Here is a 22,114-nt window from a genome sequence, read left to right as displayed (position 1 = left end):
CTCCTTTTTTTGGGGGGGTCCAGTCATGGGGCCTGAACTCTGGGCCTGGGCACTGACTCTCAGCTCTTCAGCTCAAGGCTAGCGCTCTACCACTTGAGCCACAGTGCCAATGACTGCGTCATTGTGGCACTATCCTCATCTCAGACCCTTCTTACTGTAAGGAAATTTTAAAAATTAAATTTTTTTTTCCTTTTTGGTGGTACTGGAGTTTGAAATCAGGACCTTATACACAGATGTTCTGTCACTGATCCACACATTGGTTATTTTTGTTCTGAAGTTTTAGCAAGGATTTATTTTAATATAATAGGATAAACTAGGGAGAAATGCTAGGGACATTTCCTGCTCCATATCCAGCAAATAGGAGTAAAAGACTTTCCCACTGGTTATTTTTGAGATATAGTATCATATCCCACCTAAGGTGTTTATCCAGATTATAATTCTCTAATTTTTGCTTGCTTCTGTACCCAGGAAAACAGGAATATGCAACCATGCCCAGCTTCTTCCTTTAAAGTAGTGTCTTACAGACTTTTTCTGCTTGGACTGGCCTGCAGCTGGGATCCTCTCAACCTCAGCTTTTCAATGTAGCTAAGATGATAGTTACTATACCCTGAAAATTTGTGGAGAAAGAACCTTTCAAGTTTTTCACTCTGGTTGGCATTGAACCTTGATCCTCCTGCTCTCAGCCTCCCAAATAGCACCTTGCATCTGGTTCACAATAATTTTTTTCTAAATTGGCACGTCATTCGTATTCAGCACTGTATCTTAGTACCTCAGTACTAAATATTTGCTGGCTAAAGGATGGATAAATCAATGGGATTTTTTCTTTTATTTTTTTAGACCTTAAAAAAGAATCACATTTTAGCCAGATGTTGTGACATGTGCTATAGTCCCAGCTTCTCTGTGGCTGAAGCAGAAGGGGATCACTTGAGCCCAGGAATTCTTAGCCACATATGAGACATTATTAAAAAAGAAAGAAAGAAAAAGGGGTAAAAATGTTAAAGGAGAAATTTTCAAACTTAAAATCTAGTGAAAATTTATGTTATTTCTTAGATTGATGTGTAGAGTTCTTTAAAGAATTTATCTTCATTATAATGTGAAATTTGACCAGTCTTAGATCAGTATTAGATGAATCTGACTTTTATTTTAAAAGGAAGGACTTAGTTAACAATTTTGACCTAAAAAAGATTGGTTTTTGAGTTTGGATGTATAGAATTTAATGCTAAGTTCAGCTACTTAAGAATTTTATTGGGGCTGGAAAGTTGGCTCAGTGGTAGAGTGCTTACCTCACATGAATGAGGCCCTGGGCCATTGTTCAGCACCATATAAGCAGAAAAAGCCGGAAGTGGCACTGTGGCTCAAGTGGTAGGATGCTAGCCTTGAGCTGAAGAGCTGAGGGACAGTGCCTAGGCCCAGAATTCAGGCCCCATGACCAACAAAAACAGAGAGAGAGAAAGAGAGAGAGTTTTATCATTTAAAATGATACATATTTTGGCATTGTTTAGCATTAAGTGGATAATGTGTATGTAGATATGGCACATAATAAGAATTTTGACTTTATAATATATTGCTATAACATCAGCTACATATAACAACTTCAATTAAAATGTTTTGTTTTACAGATAATGTGTGTACCATATGAGTGGCGGATAACTATGCTCATCATTGTTCTTGTCAATGCCTTTGTATCTATCATGGTGGAGGTAAGCACTTCAGCTAGTCAAATGGCTACCTTGTTGCTTTGGGATTCTTGGATAATTTAATGGAAAGTAGAGGAGACTGGTAACATAGAAAGCCACAGTCTTGGTTTCATTGAAATTAGTTCATTAAGCTTTTTCTGACCTTTTCCATCAACTGACAGTTGCATTTATGCAGATAGGAGAAAATATGAATAACCAGTTAACAGAAGTGGGCAATTAATTGAAAGGAAAGCCCAGGTAGCTCCTGAACGTTGAGTTCATAAGTGGCCATGTACCATGTGTTCTGTGATGTAAGACTCTTCAGGTAAGGAAGAAAGCTTGAGGGTGGGGTTTGGTACTCCCAACAAATGTAATGATTATTAATAACAAGAGTTTATTGAAAGCATCAAATAATTACAATCTTGGGCTTACCTAATTTCAGCATTTATTGCTGGGACATTTTCCTTGGTATTTACTTTTGAGTGATATCTGAAGTCTTAAGTACTCTGATCCATTGGATATTGTATATTTATTCTTCTTTTAAGATTGCTTCAGGTGAGCTTCTCTAAAAGAAGCTAGCAAGTTCTCATTTGCTATTATTAATATACTTTGGTCTGCTCCCAAAATGACCATGGCAATGTAAGAAGCAGAAGAGGGAGATACAGTTCTAAATTTTTAGGACCTCATAGTATAGGTTTTTTAAAATTAAAATTAAGGTAATTTGTTAGAAAAAAATCTAGACTTAAAGACTAGGCTTCAGAAGTGGCGCTGTGGCTCAAGTGGTAGAGTGCTAGCCTTGACCAGAAGAGCTGAGGGACAGTGCCCAGGCCCAGAGTTCAAGCCCCATGACTGATAACAACAACAAAAAAGACTAGGCTCAAAGATAACTTGATATTGAAATTTGAGATATAATGTGTAATGCAACATAGTATTATAGAGACCTTTTCAAGTTGTTCAATAGAAAGCACATTTAAGGCACTGTATTCTAAAAGCATTCCTTTTTCTATAGTATAACTCCCATCTTTCCACTCATATGGTCTTATGCTTACTATCTAAATATTGGTGTTGGATGCTGATGAAATCATACATATGTGTAGGTACAGATACAGGCATCATATCAGGTATTATGTGAAAATAATATACTGCCAAGAAAAGGGTTTCAAATAAGCTTAATTTAATATTGGATACACTGAATGTTCATATGAAAACTATTTTGTGGGAAATATAGAAGTCTCATTATATCATAAATTTTATGGTTTATCTTTGTTGTAAAAGTCATGTTGTTATTCTTTATCCCTTTGCTTGCAGTATTGTAGTTTTTACTAATGATGCAGCATAGTGTGAATGTTTTTAAATGTGCATGTTAAAAACAAATGACTTAAGTCATTTTTAATTCTTAACTCACTGGAATGTCTCTCAGAGCTTCTTCCTTGACACGGTCCTTTGGAAAATTGTGTTCAATCGAGACAAACAAGGAGAGTATCGCTTCACCACACAGCCACCACAGGTTGGAAATCAGCAGTTACTATCAATTCTTTGCATATATCTAGCTCTTTAGCTGTGTTCTCTGTGTCCTTTAGGGCATTCTGTGTGTGTTGCTTCAACCTTTTTTCCTTGAGCTTGGCATTTCATTTCTTGTAAGGAGTCCTAGAAAACTGATGACAAACATTTGTTTAGGCTTTTCAGGACTTCAGAAATGTCCTAAGTCTCCCATTCTGGTACTAATTCTGTGTGTATGTGAAGGTCTTGTCCTCAAAGGTGTGAGTTTCATTTCTGCCTGCATTACATTGTATGTTTTTGGTTTTCTATGTCGAAGTTTTGAATTAGAGTTGTTTCTTCTTCAGAGTCCTAAGAACAAATTTTTTTAAAATTTATTGTTATTGTAGAGGTGATATACAGAGGAGTTACAGTTACATAAGTCAGATAAAAAGTAATTTCTTTTTGAACAATGTCACCCCTTCCTCCCTCTCCAAAGTTTTCCTTCTCATCTCCATCCAGGAGTTGTATAGTTTCATTTCTTTTCTTTTTTAATAATTTTTTATTGATATTAAGCAATTACATAAATTTCACAAATATCACAGTATGGTGGGATAGTGATACTTTTAAGTTAAAGTCACAAACACATTTTAACCTTCACAAGGCAAATAGTCATTATGGTCTATAAAGTTTGTGAATTCGATGAGCTTTGAAAATACAACTATTTCTTCCATATCAGGTAACATATACATTTCTTTCCTTTTGCTTAGTGTAAGCTGTTCCCTCTACCTCTCATTCCCTCCCACCCATCGCTGCCCTTGAGTTGCTTAGTTCATTTTCATCAACCAACACAACAAGAATTTTCAAGAAATTATTTCTGATTTGTTGTCAGTGACTGTGCTTTAAACTTTGTCTGGCTTTTTCCAATATAATTTTATTTGCAAGCCAAATACAACTTTTGGAGGCAGTAAAATAACATTATTGGGCTGGGAATGTGGCTTAGTGGTAGAGTGCTTGCCTAGCATGCATGAAGCCCTGGGATTGATTCCTCAGTACCACATATACAGAAAAAGCTGGAAGTGGCGCTGTGACTCAAGTGGTAGAGTGCTAGCCTTGAGCAAAAGCAGCTCTCAGGGACAGTGTTCCCAGGCCCTGAATTGAAGCCCCAGGACTGGCCAAAAATTAACAACAACAACAATTTTATACTCAAAAGGATGACATGTCAGGAGGATTTTATTTTTTTATCCTTAAGGAGTTGTACAAAGGGTTTTCAATTCAACAACATGTCAGTTAGAGTACAATGTATCTTGATCAACATTGTCCCTTCCATCTTTTCCCCAAAAAACTGTATCTCTTGGTAGAAAATATGATAGGAAATTTAAATTAGATTTACTGTTTAGACTGCTATCATTGAATTAAAGCTTAGTGAGCAGCCATGAGAACTTGACTGCATAAAATCTCACCCATTTAGAACTTTATGCTTTTAGGTTGGCGATATGCTGTTCTATGTCTTTCACTCATCTTTGTGCTATGGAGAAGCTTACAGATTTCAAAAGGACTGCCTGTCATTTCTGAGTTGAACTACTTAACTCATTTTTATTTACTTTTACCTAAATGGCAATACTGAATTTTAGTTTGGTAATTTAGCAGGAGTAATATCCTAATGACACAAGATTGCTCTATAAGAGGTCCTGTAGACTGCTGTTTTAATTTTCTAATGTTGTGTAGTGAATAATGGTGGTTCTGAAATGATAGGATCAGTCTGGAAATGGCTTTAATTTCTTTTTCTTAAAGTAGTGTGTGCTTTGTTGGCTATTTGTGCCCAGTAGTGGGTATGACAGAACTGTGTGGCTGAAGTAAGTAGCTAAATTTTCACTGTGCCTGTGCTTTTTCCTTTTGGCAAGTGAGCTCATCTTTACAGAGGGTGAACTTTGGTTCAGATCACTGGTCCTTATGTATGTTTGTATTGAACAGGCACAGGCCTGGGGAAAGAGTTAAATTTGAGTTTCCAGGTTCTCTAAAGAGACCTCTGACTCTAGATCTAAATAGGAAATACAGGTTCTGAAGAGGAGTTAAAACTAGTAAGCAATATTTTAAGAACCCCATGACATATGAGAGGAACCCCCCTTCCCTGTTTTTCAACCAAAATAAGATTTTTCACATCATTTACTTTGTATTTTTTAAAAATTTATTAATGAGTATATCTCCCTTCATTTTCTTTGGAGATACTGAGATTTGAACTCAGGACCCTGAGCTTGCTATATAGGCACTCTACTGTTAGGCATTATCTCTAACCCATTTGCCCTCATTTCTAAGAGTTTGCATCTCATGAAATTTGACCACTAAAATGTTTTAAGGGAGAGAATGAAAGCAGAGGGGCTTTCAGAACCAGGAGACCCCCCCATCCAGCATGTCCCATGTTCTGACTGATTTCTGAAAATCATTGAACAGAGGAGAGTTTTAGCCTTCCAGTTCTATGATCATGAGGTATTATTAAATTGATAGAAAATATGATAGGAAATTTAAATTAGATTTACTATTTAGACTGCTCTCATTGAATTACCTTATGACAGAGAGTTCTTGTAACATTTTAGCACAGAATAGTATACTTCCATCTTCTGACACTACTGGATGTTACATAAGTTTTCACTGTTTACAGTTGTGATCCTTTATTAGCTACTCCTATTAGGCTATGTTTTTATTCATTGATAATTGCCTGCCACATCCTCTCCCCCCCCCCCCCCCCCCGTAAACATTTGGCAATGTCAGATGTCAGAAATATTTTGGTTATTACATGTTGAGGGACAGAGATTATCCCTGGTAGAGGCCAGGGATGCTGCTAAACAATTGTTTTATGGTGATGGAGCAACCTTTCCCAGTAAAGTATTGCCTAGCCTAGGATAACAGTTTTGCTGAAATTTAAAACCTTGCCGTAAGGTGAAAAGGAAAGTCAGGATAAGAGGTAGCTTTAATTGTAGGGTTTCTTTAATATTGTATGTGACCCTTCCCACCTCAGTCCCATTTTGCACTGACTAACTGTATTCTTTCTGAGGCTCAGTGGATTCGGTAAAGATTTGTTGAATCAAATCAAAAGCAAATTAAAAAGAGGTTCTGGATAGCTCACCCCTCAGTTGTAACCCCAGAAACTCACTCTGCTAACCAGCTAATCATTCTGTCATCTTTGTTATTTTACCTATGTCATTTTCCTATAAGATAAATAGGAAGAAATTGTATATGTGGGAGGAAAAAAATGCAAATTAAAGAAACAATCTACAAATAATTGAGGATGTAACTGTTGTATTGGTAGATAATTTTCCTATCATGTTCTTTAGCAGCCCTATTGTTTTCTCAAAAAAAAAAAAAAAGTCAGAAACACCTTGGTCCATCCTTGACCCTTTGAATAAGACTTCAATGGAGATCTCTTATCTCTGGTTTTCTATAAAACTCTACCCTTGAGATCTGTGCTATTCTCTTTATAGGATTTGTAGCTACTGTGCCACTTAAAGAACTAGTATCATACTATCCTGTAATTAGATCTTCTGAGGCCATTTTATTTTTATTGACTCAACATTCTTAGTGAAAAATCAAAGTGTTAACTGTAGTTATTATGCCATTTAGAATATTATTTGAGCTTATTTTAATAGGATACTAATTTGCATTATTTTATGTTGAGGATTAGTATGGAAGACTTCTATGTAAACTGAAATATAATACTTATTATACCTTTTTCCTTCAAACATGTCTTTATGCTTATGTACTACCCAGGAAAACATTTCCTAAAAGACTGCTAAGAGCCAATAGTTTAGTCTCAGAATGAACAACTTGGAATACTAAGAAACAGGAGAATTGTACCTACAGATCTTTGTGAATTCCTTCATGATTTCTCTGAAACTGGCAGGGCCAGTTAATGATTCCTTCCAGAAGTAAACCCAGATCTCTGACTGCTAGACCTGCTATGTCCTCCAGCTTCAGGGACTTTGGCCCTGAATATTTTTAATAGAGATAAGTGTTCATTCTCGGGCCCCTGTGACGACTTATCCCGTTCATGTTCTGCCTGCAGTGCTTGCCTTTCTCCCCTTGCCATCACCCTCCCTGCCCCAACTTCTCATTGTAGCACACCTGTAGCTCCTTTTATTTCCTCCTCAGTGAGTTATATTGTGTTTGTGTATGTGTGTGCTCTATTCATATTTTTAAACTCATAAACCTATGTTTGCATAGATAGTATGTTTTTGTGTACAGTATTTGAGAGGAAATAAATGCACAGGAACAACATGTTTGTAATTGTGGTAGAGTTGGGGAATTCCTGTTCCTTGTGATTTTTTTTTAATATAACATGTTTATTGTTTTAATCAAAAATGTTTAATGTAAAAACTATCCGGTTATGATTGTTTTCAATTTATTTCAATTTTTTTGCTTGTCTTAAATTTAGATACATGTATATATGTATATTTATGTATCTGTATGTAGGTCTTAATTTTAATTACACATGGCTTTTGCTTTCTTAGCCTTGTGTGCATTTTCCTTCAGACTTGTCTGGACAGACAGATTGATTGTTCCTAGCTTTTTGTTTTTTGAAGCAAGCAGTCAACATTGGCCTTTGTGTTCCTTTAACAATAATGCTTCCCATTAAATAAGTTATGGTTTTCATATTGATTTAGAAGCAGTTGATTTTTCCACAACTGGACTGAAGTATTTTAAAAACTGGGAAAAGAGTAAATTCAAGTAGTGAATCATTGTCTCAGGTTAAATACGAAGTGTTGTGTATGTGATGTACTGGAAAGGAGTTGCCATCTGTTATTGACCTACTAAAGAATCCTATACATAGTTATGTCTATGGTCTAATGTTTAGCTAAGTTCTTATATATTTCTTTTAAGGGGTGGTAATATAATAGTGGTGCAAAATTAATCATTACACTCAGTTTTATCATAGAGAAGAGGAAGAATAAGTTGTCCTGATATCTCAGTAAGATGAGAAAGACCTCAATATGTGAAAAAGTTTTCTTTTTAAAGCATTTCACTATCTTCCATTGGCTATTTTCAAGACATGACTAAATATATATTAGCAGATATGCCTTTCTTGATCATAATTCTTGGTCACATTCAAATAGGTATCTTCAGATTGTGATTCCATTTTGTAGGATTACTTCAGTTGTGATTAGAACTTAGTGTAGGCCATGTCCTATTTTGATTGGCAAATAACTACCTGGGATTTCACTTTTACTGAGGGATACAACTACTACAGGTCCCAGTCATTTAGTTTATATTTCAAGTTATAACTATAAGGATACCTTTTATTCCTTTATTTACTTTATGTTTTTATATATTAACTAGGAACTCTTCTTTCTGATTTTCCCGCAGTTATTTATCTAAGCTCACAATCATTAATAACATCAAGATTGTTCACAAGGATCTCAAAGTTTGTTGGGCTTTTTATAATAAATTCTAAGAGATAGTCTTTGCTTGTATGTCTTATGTGTCTCTCTCCAGTTGTAGAGCAATAAGGGGAACCAATAAATAATGTCTTCATTGGGCATAGTGGTTCATGTCAGTAATCCCAGCTACTTCAGAGGTGTAGAGACTTGGAGGATTTTACTTTAAAGCCAGCCTGTGGAAGAGGCAGGGGAATTGGCAAGATCTAATCCAGCAATCCAGGCATGCTGGCACATAGGTTGGAATATAACTCTGGGCAAAAATAGAAGACCTTACTGAAAATAACGATAGCCAAAAGAGGCTAAACAAGTGGCAAAACACCTGTGTGTAGCAAGCATCAGGCCCTGAGTTAAACCTCAGTATGACCCCTGCCCTCCAAAAGTTGTTTTTTGTTTGTTTTAGTGAAGCTGTGGTTTTATTTAGTCTTTTATTTTGATTCAGGGTCTATGTATCCCAGGTTTGTCTTGAATTTCAGTCCTTCTGCCTCATCCTCCCTAGCTCTAGGATTCTAGGCATGTCCATGCTCTACTGATAAAAGAAGGATAGGCAGATTATGACCCAACAGTATTTATTTCATGTTTCATGGTTTTGGAAAGTGACATTAACAAAAATAATAATTTTTCCACTACCTTCTTCCAAAAGATAGGTTGGGATAGATTATCATGATTTTCAAATCCAATATTTAAAAATTCTTTCTCTGGACACGAGTGTCTCATGCCTCTAAAATCATAGTCACTCGAGGCTGAGATCTGAGGACCCCTGGTCAAAGCCAGCCTGGGAAGGAAAAAGTCTGTGACTCATCAATTAACCACAAAAGCTGGAAGTGGAAGTGTGGCTCAAGTGGTAGAGTGCCAGCCTTGAGCAAAAGAGCTCAGGGACAGTGTCCAGGTCTGGAATTTAAGCTCCATTACTGGCATACACGAAAGAAAAGAAAAAGAAAATATATTCTTTCTAGTTACTCTGAATATATTAAATGTTTTATGTTATCGAATCTAGATCTGCAAGTTATTTAAAAATACATCAGTACACAACACATAGGTACTATACATAAAATTGAAGAAACTGAAGTTACCATGATAATAAAAAAAGCTCTTTAAAAACAATCTGTTCCTAAATAATTGACAGCTGACTTTTTTACATGGGTTGTGTTCATTTGTTTGTTGTATTCAGAAGTCGTTTTTTATTGTTTTTGTGATAATGTTTCTTCTCCTGTTAAAAACAATATCCCTTATAATCAGCTAGAGTGTTCTTTTGTCCTAGGAGTCAGTGGATCGGTGGGGGAAATGCTGCTTGTCTTGGGCACTGGGCTGTAGAAAGAAGACGCCGAAGGCAAAGTACATGTATCTGGCACAGGAGCTCTTGATTGATCCGGAATGGCCACCCAAACCTCAGACAACAACAGAAGCTAAGGCTTTGGTGAAGGAGAATGGATCATGTCAGGTCATCACCATAACATAGCAATGACTTGGTGTCAGTGGTTTGCTAATAGCAGTGTTCAGGAGAGAGAATGATTTTATGATTTCCTGATCCTGTGTGTCAGAATGGCCACTATTTCAATTTATGCTTCTTCTTCTGATAATACAGTAATTGATTTGAAAGCTTTGCTTTAAAACACATACAAAAGAGAGAGTGACATTGAATTCAGACCTGGTTATATCTTCATTCAGTAACCTAAGTATTATATAAATATTGTAGAATTTGACTGTTACCCTATGTGATTATTTATATTGGGTACCAGAGAAATCTGGTGTTCAGTAAGTTTTTCAACATTGGCTTTTGAAACTAGTTTGTTTTTTAAAATTTATTCTCACAACCCCTTTTGACAGGAAATGTTTATAAGTATATATATATATATATATATATATATATATATATATATATATATATATATATATATATATTTTACAGGCCCTAAATTTGTGATTGTTAAAAATAAAATGGCTGTTCATTAACCTCCATTGAAAACAAATTGAAAGCCTGATTTCATTTCAGTATTTCTTCCAAAGAATTCCCTGTAAACATACATATAACAGTTCCTTTTGATGGTTAGAAGTTAGGAATGAGGTTGTGTGGTGTTGTTTATAGAACAACTCAGGTAATTCTGTGTATGGTTTATATTTTCTGTGCAAACTGCCTGGGTTTATTTTTCTAATCAGTAAGGTGCTTCACTGCTTCTTGATGTCCTCCAAGTTGTTGAGTGGATCTTGTGCTATGTCTGGGGTCAGTAGTCTACTTTGCTTCACTTGAACCTTGGCAAACCTTTTTCACTAGAAAAAGGCAGTAGATAGAAATCTTATTTTTCTAATAGCTCTTCATACCTCTTTTTGTTCAGAATTTGTTTTATTTTAATTAGCTAAAGACAGGATAATAGTGAGTTTTAGTTTTTGCATTTTGTTAGTTAATATTTTACCTTGAAAGTTTTTTTTGCAAGGTTTCCTGTCAATAATGAGGCTTTTAAAAATTGGTATTGGATTTGAATAACTACTGATTTTTCAAAGCAGTATGAAATTGGTGGACGTTTGTTACAAAGCCATTAGATGGCGCCAGCATACTTTTTTTTGTTAACATTTTTGGTGTGGCAATTTCTGGGAGATAAAAAAATCCAGGAAACAAAGTTAAAGAATTGAAGACATTCAGTGAGCCAAAAGAAGGAAATACTGGAAAGTTTTTCATCTTTCTGTTTTGTCCAATTAATGTTTAAATTCTAGAGGAATTTTAAAGCTACTTTTTAAATACCCACAGTTAAAATTGACATAGGACTGATATTGCTGTAAATGAACCCTAAATTATTAAAGCAATGTGACGTTGTTCTATGTTCTCACTTAACAATCACATGTTTGTGCTTTTCACTCCTAGCTGATCATTACATAGTTGCCAATCTACCAGGTGTTACCCAGAATTTTAGAACCAAATGTTTCTTCTTATTTATGCTGCAAAGAACTGAATGATGTTTGATAACTGTAGAACATATAAATTACACTCAGGATCACTGTTACTGCTATTGCCACTGATGATTATTACAAAAAAATACAATTCATATTTTCATCAAAATGTATAATGTGATATTAATACACATTAGAAAAGAACAATTGTTCCATGAATGATTCTATGAAGCTATGCATCTTAGACCTCTTGAGCTGTGAATTAGCACTATTTTCTATAATTTCATGATCTCTTGATTGTTTTATAATGCTCATATCCACTTAAAATATGCTCAAGTATTACTCTTTAGTGATTTCCACAATTGCAAATTTTATTCTTTGGGTTAAATACTGAAGCATATCATTCCAGTAATTGCCAAGTACAATTTAAAAATCCAGTTATTGATTGTATTTAACATCTTTAAGAGCATGATCATAAAAACCTATTTTTGACATACATATCTTTTAATGTTTAGAGTTAAGGGTTTCTAGCTCATCTCCCCATATAATTTTCATCAAAGGAATAAGGTTTGAGGTAGATGGGAGAGCATCAGTAGGCAGTTAGACTTAAAAAGACAGGATAGGTTTTCAAGGTGAGAATATTATTTGAGGAATATCTGTGAATCCAGGTGTGGCTCCTGCTCAGTGCCATCGACAGTCCTCTCTGTAGGTCACCATTACGTAGTAGTTTTGGTTCTGAGTTTTACATTAAATTATTTGAGTGTATACAGACCTAATTTTTAAAATCTGTACATATATTATTTTGATGTATTAAGATTGATAAATATTGCTGATTTAAATTTTATTTATGCACATACTTAAAGGACAGAAATGTCCGGGAAAGTAATTGTTAAATAATGATATGTAACTTTTTAACTTTTTAAATAAATAACAAGATTTTTAATGTGTGTGTCCCTCAGGGTTGTTTAAAGTTTTTCCCCCCCCCCCCTCAAATATACATATGTTTTCTATCTTTTAGCACCAACTGCTGTCAAGCGATGCTGCAAATAATGCTTGAATAAGAGTGGCTAAGCCAACAGCAAAAGAAATACTTTTTATAGTAGTTTTATAATCCTTAAATTCGAAAAGCTTTCCAAATTGCACTTGCATTTAAACAAAACTGTTGCAGTTTTTACTCTATTTATTTCCTTTTCCCATGTTGTTGAAAGTATTGCACAGTTTCAAAAGGCATGGTTAATATATCGATGTTTATGTAGTCTGTTTCAAACCAGCTATTGACAACTATCCAACAAAGAACAGAATTCAAGCTTTAGAAAAAACACTGAATATTTCATGCATGCAATTTTGCCATATCTGGAAATAGGCTTTTGTATATTTATGGTGGGAGGTGGTGGGGAGCTTTTAATAAGGTAGGATGTCAATGTTTGTACAGTCTGGGCATTTACACATATTTTTAATGTATTAAAATTTGGTAATTATGTGCACATGAAATTAATGAAATAGTTTTTTCCTGTTATGATTTGTGAATTCCCTAAGAACCTGGATTTTTTTAAGTAACTTTATATCAGAAATGATACTGCATCTTTATATTTTTAAAATTGTATTGCTGCTCAAGAATGGTACCCTGTTGTCAAAAAGGCATACATTCATAATTGTACATTCAGCATTGTAAATAACCTTATTAAATCTTTTTTGATTGAAGCTATTAAAAATAAAAACAAATGAATTGTGTATTTCTACTATTTTTCCTGTGTTGATATATTGTTTGCTTTTTTGTTATGACTACGTGCCTCTCTGGATTAATTAATAATTGCTTAGTACTTCCCCATTTCCTTGTTTTCTTCTTTTTAAAAAACACTTCGTTATTGAGAGGGAAAAAGGGAACAGCTTACACTAAGCAAAAGGAAAGAAATGTAAACATCACTTGATGTAGAAGAAATGATTGTATTGTCAAAGCTCAAAAAATTCACAAACTTTATGGACCATGATAAAAACAGTTTGCCTTGTGAAGGTTAAAATGTGTTTGTGACTTTAATTAAGTATCACTATTCCACAATACTGTGAAATTTATGTAATCACCTAATCTCAACTAACAAAGAAAAAGAAAAGAGAAGGGATGGGTTAGGAGTGATGAGTGACAAGCTGTCAAGCGATGCTGCAAATAATGCTTGAATAAAAGTGGCTAAGCCACAGCAAAAGAAATACTTTTTATGATAGTTTTATAATCTTTAAATTCGAAAAGCTTTCCAAATTGCACTCGGCATTTAAAACTGTTGCAGTTTTTACTCTATTTCCTTTTCCCATGTTGAAAGTATTGCACATTTTCAAAAGGTATGGTTAATACATTGATGTCAGACAGCTTGTATTCATATACTGTTTTGTAAATGGGAACGTCTTTGTACAACTACTTAAAAATAATAATAAAGATGTTTTTTTAAAAACTTCATTGTTAAGTAGTTGTACAAAGTCAGATTATGAATACAGTGCTCCTTGATGACTGTCACCCCATCCTTTGTTTCCCCCAGTTCCTCCCTCCCATCTCTACCCTCAAGTTGCATAGTTCTGTTTGTACATGATGTACGTTGAATATAATGACTACCTTTGCTCACCCTTCCTCACATTTCCCATCATTACTCTCCTTTGTTAAACAGTTTGTTTTAAACATGAGTTTTGAGGCTAGTCCAGATAGCATGCCTCATACCACACCAGATTTGGACCGTCCTGGGATGCTCCTCAGTCAGATGCAAAGTAGAACCACATACTAAGTGTCAGGAGCTTGGAGGGCAATGCTGAGATTGTTGGACTTACTAGTCTATTAGTAGTGATGGTGAGAACTGAAAAGGACCCATGATAACTGCAGAGGCAGTGGGTTCATCCCTCTGGTTAGGACTATGACTAGGAGAATACCATTGGATCAACACTTGCTGGGCTTACTGTCCTTGGCTACATTAAATACTGATGGGATTCCAGGGCTTTTATTTTTTATTTATCTTTGTATTGAAGTTTGATCTGAGGCTCACACTTGCCAAGGCAGCTGAGCCATACCTGAATGCTTTTTTGGAGATAGTCCCATTTCTGGCATATAAATGGTTTTGAACCCTGATCTGCCTATTATGTTTCTTCTTGAAGCTAGGATAATGGTGCACAACGTTAACACCCAGTTACTGATTGAGAAAGTTGTGAACTTTGCTTCCCAAGCTAGCCAGGAACCATGATCCTTCCAATGTGAACCTCTCAAGTAGCTAAGATAACAGGCATCTAGCTTTTGATGCTTTTTTGATAACATCTACATCCTATATAAAATAACTTAGAAAATGCTTATGCTCCACCATTCTATTTGTAGTTCTAGAGGGAAAGTTTACTCTTATGCAATTAAACATTGACTTGCACTTCATTTTGTGCATAATGATAAGAAAAGTGAGCAAAAGGGGATCTAAACTCAGATGAGGCACAAGTGGACTTAAGTTAAATGAGAAGATACTCAGTTTCGCCATCAAACAGGGAAATGGAAAGCAAACTGCTGGGATAACTGCAACTGAGAAAAAATTTCAAGAATACCATATATGGACAGTGATGAATGGACAGGGATTTTCAAACTTAACAGGTAGCATTGGACATCAGTACAACCCCTTTGGAGAACAGGTTGACATTAGTGCAGTTGAATACAGGAAGACATCACATCAGCAATGGCATTATTGAGCATGTTCCACAATAGATTCAGCCTTAATCTTTGAAATGGAGAGTCTGGTGCTGGAAGTAGAGATGTGTGGCTCCAGTGGTAGAGCACCAGCCTTGAGCAAAAAAGCTAGGTGAGGATGAAAGGCCCTGATTTCCAAAGCCCCAGTACTGGCAGAGGGGGAGAAGGGGAAAAGGGAAGGAAAAAAAAATTTTGAGAATGGACAGGAGGCCTGCAGAAGAAGAGTTCCATTCAGGGCTGTGGTTGCTGCCCTGATCCAATTGTTGCTATTTTTCTAGCATCGATGCTGTACTGTGCCATTTATGGAAAAACTTACCCTCCTGCTACTACTATTCTTTGACAGAGGATTCAAATTATATGCAATGTCTTAAGTTTGGAGAAATTTGCCAGGAAAAAATAGAATATGCACTGTAAGATAAGAGTCCTTTCCTTTCTTCTGGGCAAGTTGTCATCAGGATGCAGATACGCTCTTTCTTCCTTTGGAAAGTGCTCAGTCACATGTGCTTCTACAAGCCTCTCAGTCGCTCCGGGGGACAGAGCCACTCCAGGTAAGGCTGAATTTTTGTTCTAAATTAGTGTAATTAGAGGGTTTAGCCTGTGTATGTACATATGAGAAAAATGGGTAGGAGAAACAATTTGTATAAAGTTTCACCTGGGAAATACTGTTTCGGTGGACTAGTATTAAATTTCACAGGTATTTAATGAATTTTATTAAGCATCTTAGAAATAGTATCTCCTTACTAGAATAAGTAAATCAGAAATACTACCTTCCAGTTCTAAGCATATCAGCCTTAATTTATTTTTGGTGGTGGTGGTGATCGGTGATTGTGGGGCTTGAACTCAAGGCCTGGGCACTGTTCCTGAGATTTTCAGCTCAAGGTGAGTGAGCACTCTACCATTTGAACCACAGCACCACTTCCGATCTTTAAAAAAAAAAAAGATTTTTGTTTTCTTAGACAATCTTGCATGTAGTCCAGGCTAGCCTCAAACTCATGGCCCTCCTGCCTTAGGTTCCATGAGGATAATTATACCCAGCTCTTGGCTAGTGTAAGGTCTAAATGCGTACATTTAACTTAAACAGTGCAGAGAAACATGCATGGTGTTAAGAAACGGGCTAGTATTTATCTGATAGGTTTAGGAGATGTCAAGTGTTTGCTGTTTGAGGCATGGTTATGGGAAAAAAAGAATCAAGCGAGGAGGAGTGCAGACTTCACTCTCTCCTTCCTCACTGCTAAAGTCAATCCTAGGTACATCAAAGTCAAGAGCACCACCAAGGTTTTTTCGTAATGCTGCAAGGTCTGACCCAGAATGTGAGAATGGTGAATTAATGAGTCCTCTTGCTATGTGAACTTTTCAGCTCTTAGGTAGCTTGGAAAACCCTTGAAATGCAGTTCTTCAACTGAATACAAAACGAAAGATAGGGCAGGCGCTGTTGATGTGACACAAACCTGGTTTCCCCAGCTGAGGAATTCTGCCTGCCCCGCGTGTACTCAGAAGGCAGTGAGAGTTCGGGGGCAGGGGGCGGGGGGGGGGGGGCGGGCAGGACTGTGCCTGGTGAGCATGCGCAAGGTGACCTGCCACGCCTCTCTCTTGCCGTTGCAGACATGCTGAGAAGCACCCTGCTGTGCGCGGTGCTCGCGCTCCTGCGCGCGCAGCCCTTCCCCTGTCCCCCAGCCTGCAGATGTGTCTTCCGCGACGCCGCGCAGTGCTCCGGCGGCCACGTGGCGCGCATCGGAGAGCTGGGTCTGCCCACCAACCTCACGCACATCCTCCTTTTCCGAATGGGCCGGGGCGCCTTGCAGAACCACAGCTTTAGTGGCATGACGGTCCTGCAGCGCCTGATCCTCTCCGACAGCCACATTTCCGCCATTGAGCCCGGCGCGTTCAGTGACCTGATCAAGCTAAAAACGCTCAGGTTGTCGCGCAACGGAATCACGCATCTTCCGGGTGCGCTCCTGGATAGGCTGGGGCTCCTGGAACAGTTGTTCTTGGACCACAATGAACTGAGAACCATGGACCGACACCTATTTCGGAAACTGGCTAGCCTGCGGGAGCTCGTCCTCAACCACAATCGACTGGCTTTCCTGTCTCCCGACCTCTTCGCAAAGCTGGAGAACCTGAAGTTGTTGGATCTGTCGGCGAACAACTTAACTCACCTGCCAAGGGGACTGCTTGGAGCCCAGGCGAAGCTGGAGACACTTCTGCTCCACACGAACCAGCTCGTCTCTCTGGATTCGGGGCTGCTGGACCATCTGGCCGCCCTGATGGAGCTGCGGCTGGATGGAAACCACCTGAGTGCCATCGCGCCCGGTGCCTTCGACCACCTGGGCAACCTGAGTTCTTTGACCCTTTCTAGAAATCGCCTTGCCTTTCTGCCCCCCGCACTCTTTCTCCATTCGCGCAGTTTGACTCTGCTCACCCTGTTCGAGAACCCCCTAGAAGAGCTCCCCGAGGTACTCTTCGGAGAGATGGCGGGCCTGCGGGAGCTGTGGCTCAACCGCACCCGCCTGCGCACGCTGCCCGCCGCGGCCGCCTTCCGCAACCTGAGCAACCTGCAAACGCTGGGGGTGACGCTGAGCCCGCACCTGAGCGCGCTCCCTGCGGGCGCCCTCGGGGGCCTGGCCGAGCTCCGCGTGCTCGCCCTGCACGCCAACGGCCTGGCCTCCCTCCCCGAGGCCTTGCTGCGCGGCCTCGGGCACCTGCGCCAGGTATCCCTGCACCACAACAGGCTGCGGGCCCTGCCCCGCACGCTCTTCCGCAACCTCAGCAACCTGGAGAAGGTCCAGCTGGACCACAACCAGCTGGAGGTCCTTCCTGGTGACGTGTTTGGGGAGCTGCCCCAGCTGACGGAGGTCCGGCTGGGGCACAATCCCTGGCTCTGTGACTGTGGCTTGTGGCCGTTCCTGGAGTGGCTGCGGCACCACCCGGACCTCGTGGGCCGAGACGAGCCCCCGCAGTGCCACGGCCCGAGGCCGCGCGCCGGCCTGTCGCTGTGGGATCTGCTGGAGGGTGACCCGTGGTGCCCCAGCCCTCGCGGGCGGCCACCAAGACCTCCCGCCCAGAACCTCCTCCTGGAAACCCCTCTTGCTTCCTGGCTGCCTAATAGCTCCGAAGCTTGGTTGCGGACCCAGCTAGTGGCCACAGGCGAACGTCAAGATCCTCATAGTCTCTTCTGGTGGCTTTATGTTCTGGTTTTAGTAGCTCAGGCCGTCGTAACCGGGGTCATTGTGTTTGCTATGATTAAAATTGGCCAGCTCTTTCGAAAATTAATTAAAGAGAGGGCCCTTGTTTGAGTCAACGGGAAAACCTTGCCATTAGTTAAAACGTGACCAGAGTGTGTTCAGAAAGTGGCTCCAGGGAGAATCCAGACCAGCTGTTGCTACCTTCCCTCCCTCCCTTCCTCCCCCACCCCCTCTCTGTCTCTCTCCCCTCCTTTCTTCCCTCCTACTCTTTTCCCCCCTCTTCCACTTCTTTCTCCCCTCCTCTTCTCCCCATCTTCCTCCTTTTTCCTTCTCTTTTCCTTCTCTTCCATTTCCTTCTCCCCTTTCTCCTCTCCCTGCCCCTCCAGTCCTTCCTCCTCTTTTCGACTTCCAGCTCTTCCTCTCCCTTCAGCTCCTTCTTCCAGTCCCTCCAGTCTTCCCTCCCCTCCCCTTTCCTGAAGTCTTCCGTTTGTAAATTAGGACAGCTAGCCTGCCTCTCTTTTGCCCTCATGATTCTTCGGGGCCCATCCTGTCTCACTGTGCCCTGCTTGGTGTGTCTGGTGAAGAGAGAGTAAGACACGCCTCCTAGTAAGGGCCCTCTCCTGTAATAAAGCAATGTCCCTTCCATCTCTATGATGATTCTTTCCTTGAGGAAGAATGGGTTGTGCTTAGCTTCTCTTCCTTGCAAAGTAGAACTCTTGGAATTTTCCCCTTTGCTGTGCAGCTACTTTGTCTATCTGATGTATGGGATATTTAGGAGAGGGTTGGGCTGCAGTCAGTCATTTGGCAGTTTCAAGAGAAGCCCCTTCCTTGACGGGATGGGAGGAGGGGGAGCATAGAGCCTCCCCCTGGAGCTCAGTGCCTGTGACAGCTGGGGAGAGGGGAAGGTGAAAGAGATTTGAGGAAGAAATAGGCCGCTCCCAGGGGGCCCAGGAGTAGGTTGAGGAGGGTCCCCAAACATATTTGGAGAGTCAGGGTGTGTCCACAAATGTTTGGGAAACTGCTCAGCATGCCCCAATTGCCTACTGTGACTTTCCACTTGCTTTATTTACCTCAGTGAAATGTGTCATTTGGTTTTCATTTCCTAGAACCAAACGCCACCTCATTTCATGAGCATTTATGGAGCAGCAAACATGTGATGGGTATTCATGAATGTAATGATAAGCTTGGTTTCCACTTTATTGAGTTTGTATCACGTTCTTATTTATTCTACCAATTGAAAGCAGTTAAACCCTCATTGCTTTAATTAGCTGTCTGGGCTGGTGAGAGGCAGTGGTTAAAACATAGGCTGGGGAGCTGACAACTGTGTCTTCATTCCCAGAGCTACACTTACTAAGTGCCCAGGACTTTGGGCAGGTCACCAACATACATCCTCTGAGTCTTGATTCCCTCATCCCTGATGAGGGAGAGAGCAGCACACCTGCCTCAGAGACCTATTGCGAGAATTAAAGGCCATAAAACATATAAAGACTTAACCCTGTGTTCTGTGTACAGTAAACACTCAATAAATGATAGTTATTATAAATAAAGGAAGAGCAATTATTTACTGGCATAATGATTTCTAAAAGTAAGAGCAGCCATGTGCCTTGTAATCTTAGCTACTCCAGGAGGTTGAGATGTGAAGATCACAGTCCAAAGTCAGCTTGGACAGGAAACTTCAAGAAACTCTTTTTTTTTTTTTTTTTTTTTTTTTTTGGGTCCGGTCGTGGGGCCTGAACTCTGGGCCCGAGCACTGTCCCTCAGCTCTTCAGCTCAAGGCGAGCGCTCTACCACTTGAGTCACAGTGCCACTTCCGGCTTTTTTACTTATGTAGTGCTAAGGAATCGAACCCAGGGCCTCGAGCATGCAAGGCAAGTGCTCTACCACTGAGCCACCTTCCCAGCCCTCAAGAAACTCTTATTTCCAATTAACCACCAAAAAGCCAGAAGTGTAGATGTGGCCCAAGTGGTAGAGCACCAGCTTTGAGCAAAAAATGCTAAAGGACTAAATTCCAATCCAGGTACTCCCCCCCCCCCAAATCTCTATACTTTCCTATATTTGCTTCTGAGATTTTTTTTTTATATTTTATTTTATTTGTGAACATATTGTACAGAGGGGTTACAATTACATGGGCAGGATAATGCATACATTTCTTACCAAGCATTGCAGCCTCCTCCTTTGTTTACCCTTCACATCCCTTCCCAGCCTCCCCCCTCCCCCCCAATCCTCCCCCCTCTCCCTCCCACCGACGTTGTAAAGCTTGTTTTCGACATGACAACTTGTACTTCTCATTGTTGAAACAAGTCCACCTGTATCCTTAAATGACTTGTTTTGCCCATCTCCTTCACACAAGTTATACTGACATCAAATATAGTGAAAGCAGGGGTTATACTGTGGGGGAGGGACATACAAAGCAACAAAGGAATAATCTTATAAATGCGTTAGAAACACATGCATGAAAGAAAAAAAACGTTAAAATATATATCTAAGGGTTCATTTTCCTAACATCACATTATCTGTCCTTTTCCACTTGACTCATACATATACTAGATATTGCAAATAAGGGAAACCATGGGACCTATGTTTCTTTGGGCCTGGCTTACTTCACTTAATATAATTTTTTCCAAGTTTTTCCATTTCCTAACAAATGGGGCAATGTCATTCTTTCTGATGGAGGCATGGAATTCCATTGTGTATATATACCACATTTTCTTGATCCATTCATCTACTGAGGGGCATCTGGGTTGGTTCCATATCTTAGCTATGGTAAATAGTGCTGCAATAAACATAGCTTTAGTGTGGTCTTGTTTGAAAACATTTGGGTAAATGCCCAAAAGTGGTATTGCTGGGTCATAGGGGAGCTCTATGTGAAGTCTTTTGAGGAACCTCCATACTGCTTTCCAAAGTGGTTGAACAAGTTTACATTCCCACCAACAATGAAGTAAGGTTCCTTTCTGTCCACATCCCCTCCAGCATCTGTTGTTGTTAGAGTTCTTGATTTTTGCCAACTTCTGTGATTTTTTGAACCCAGAGTTTGGGTATTGTCCTTGAGCTTTTTGTACTCAAGGCTAGTGTTCTACAACTTGAGCTACAGCTCCACTTCTAGCTTTTTGGTGATTAATTGGAGATAAGAGACTCATAGACTTTTCTACTTTGGGCTGACTTTGAATCACAGTCCTCAGATCTCAGCCTCCTAACTAGCTAGGATTATAGGCATGAGCCACTTGCACTCCATTAACTTTTTTTTTTTTTTTTAATGCAGGGACTGGGGCTTAAACTCAGGGTCACATGCTCTTGCTGGGCTCCTTTCTCTCAAGGCTAGTGCTCTGCCACTTGAGCCACAGCTCCACTTCTATGATTATTATATTTGTCTTCTCTTTTAATCTTCTCTTTTCTCTCATCTTTTAAAAATCTCTCTGTACCACCTGGGAAACTTATTAACACTATCTTCCAATGAGTCAAATTTAATTTCTATAATTATGTTTTTAATTTCTGAGATCAAAAGTGATGCAACAAAAATAACTGCCTTTTGGAGCTCTGTGAATATAGATAGGGGTGTACTGACTTTGCCTTCGGATTTGGGGATAGCAGGCTGAGAAGCTGGGAAGCTCCACAAGCCAAAATGTTCATGGAAGTTTTGCTTCCCCAGGACATTTTAAGCTCTCTAAATAATTCTGTTGTGTATTTTCCTTGGGATGAAGAAGAGGCAACTGTTACACAGTGGATTTCAAATAATTCCCTGCCTTTCATTCTCATGTCTTAGACCTGTTCTGC

At 39.3% G+C, this 22,114-nt stretch overlaps 2 protein-coding genes across 5 annotated transcripts in view; both read left to right on the top strand.

The window, feature by feature from the left end:
- Atp13a3 (ATPase 13A3) overlaps positions 1–10,417 on the top strand; it is a 97,801-nt gene extending 87,384 nt beyond the window's left edge. For 3 of the 4 annotated variants that reach the window (XM_070029865.1, XM_070029863.1, XM_070029864.1), the window contains 3 exons: positions 1,620–1,700; positions 3,097–3,183; positions 9,843–10,417. In XM_070029865.1, coding sequence (XP_069885966.1) covers positions 1,620–1,700; positions 3,097–3,183; positions 9,843–10,040 — 366 coding nt within the window. In that variant the 3' untranslated portion in view covers positions 10,041–10,417. The remainder of the gene's footprint in view (positions 1–1,619; positions 1,701–3,096; positions 3,184–9,842) is intronic. The other variant, XM_070029866.1, reaches the window with a different exon arrangement.
- A 6,348-nt stretch (positions 10,418–16,765) lies between these two features.
- Positions 16,766–19,820, top strand: Gp5 (glycoprotein V platelet). Its single transcript, XM_070028707.1, has one exon. The coding sequence runs from the start codon at positions 16,766–16,768 to the stop codon at positions 18,452–18,454; it is 1,689 nt and encodes a 562-aa protein (XP_069884808.1). The 3' UTR covers positions 18,455–19,820.
- Positions 19,821–22,114: the final 2,294 nt, after the last annotated feature.

This window comes from Dipodomys merriami, unplaced genomic scaffold, assembly GCF_024711535.1.
Source record: "Dipodomys merriami isolate MVZ:Mamm:240054 unplaced genomic scaffold, mDipMer1.0.p SCAF_2, whole genome shotgun sequence".
Lineage (NCBI taxonomy): Eukaryota > Metazoa > Chordata > Mammalia > Rodentia > Heteromyidae > Dipodomys > Dipodomys merriami.
This window is presented reverse-complemented; position numbering and strand designations above follow the sequence as displayed.

Excerpts from the sequence above, each read along its gene's own strand:
- Gp5 (XM_070028707.1), top strand. The coding sequence starts at position 16,766 with ATGCTGAGAAGCACCCTGCTGTGCGCGGTGCTCGCGCTCCTGCGCGCG.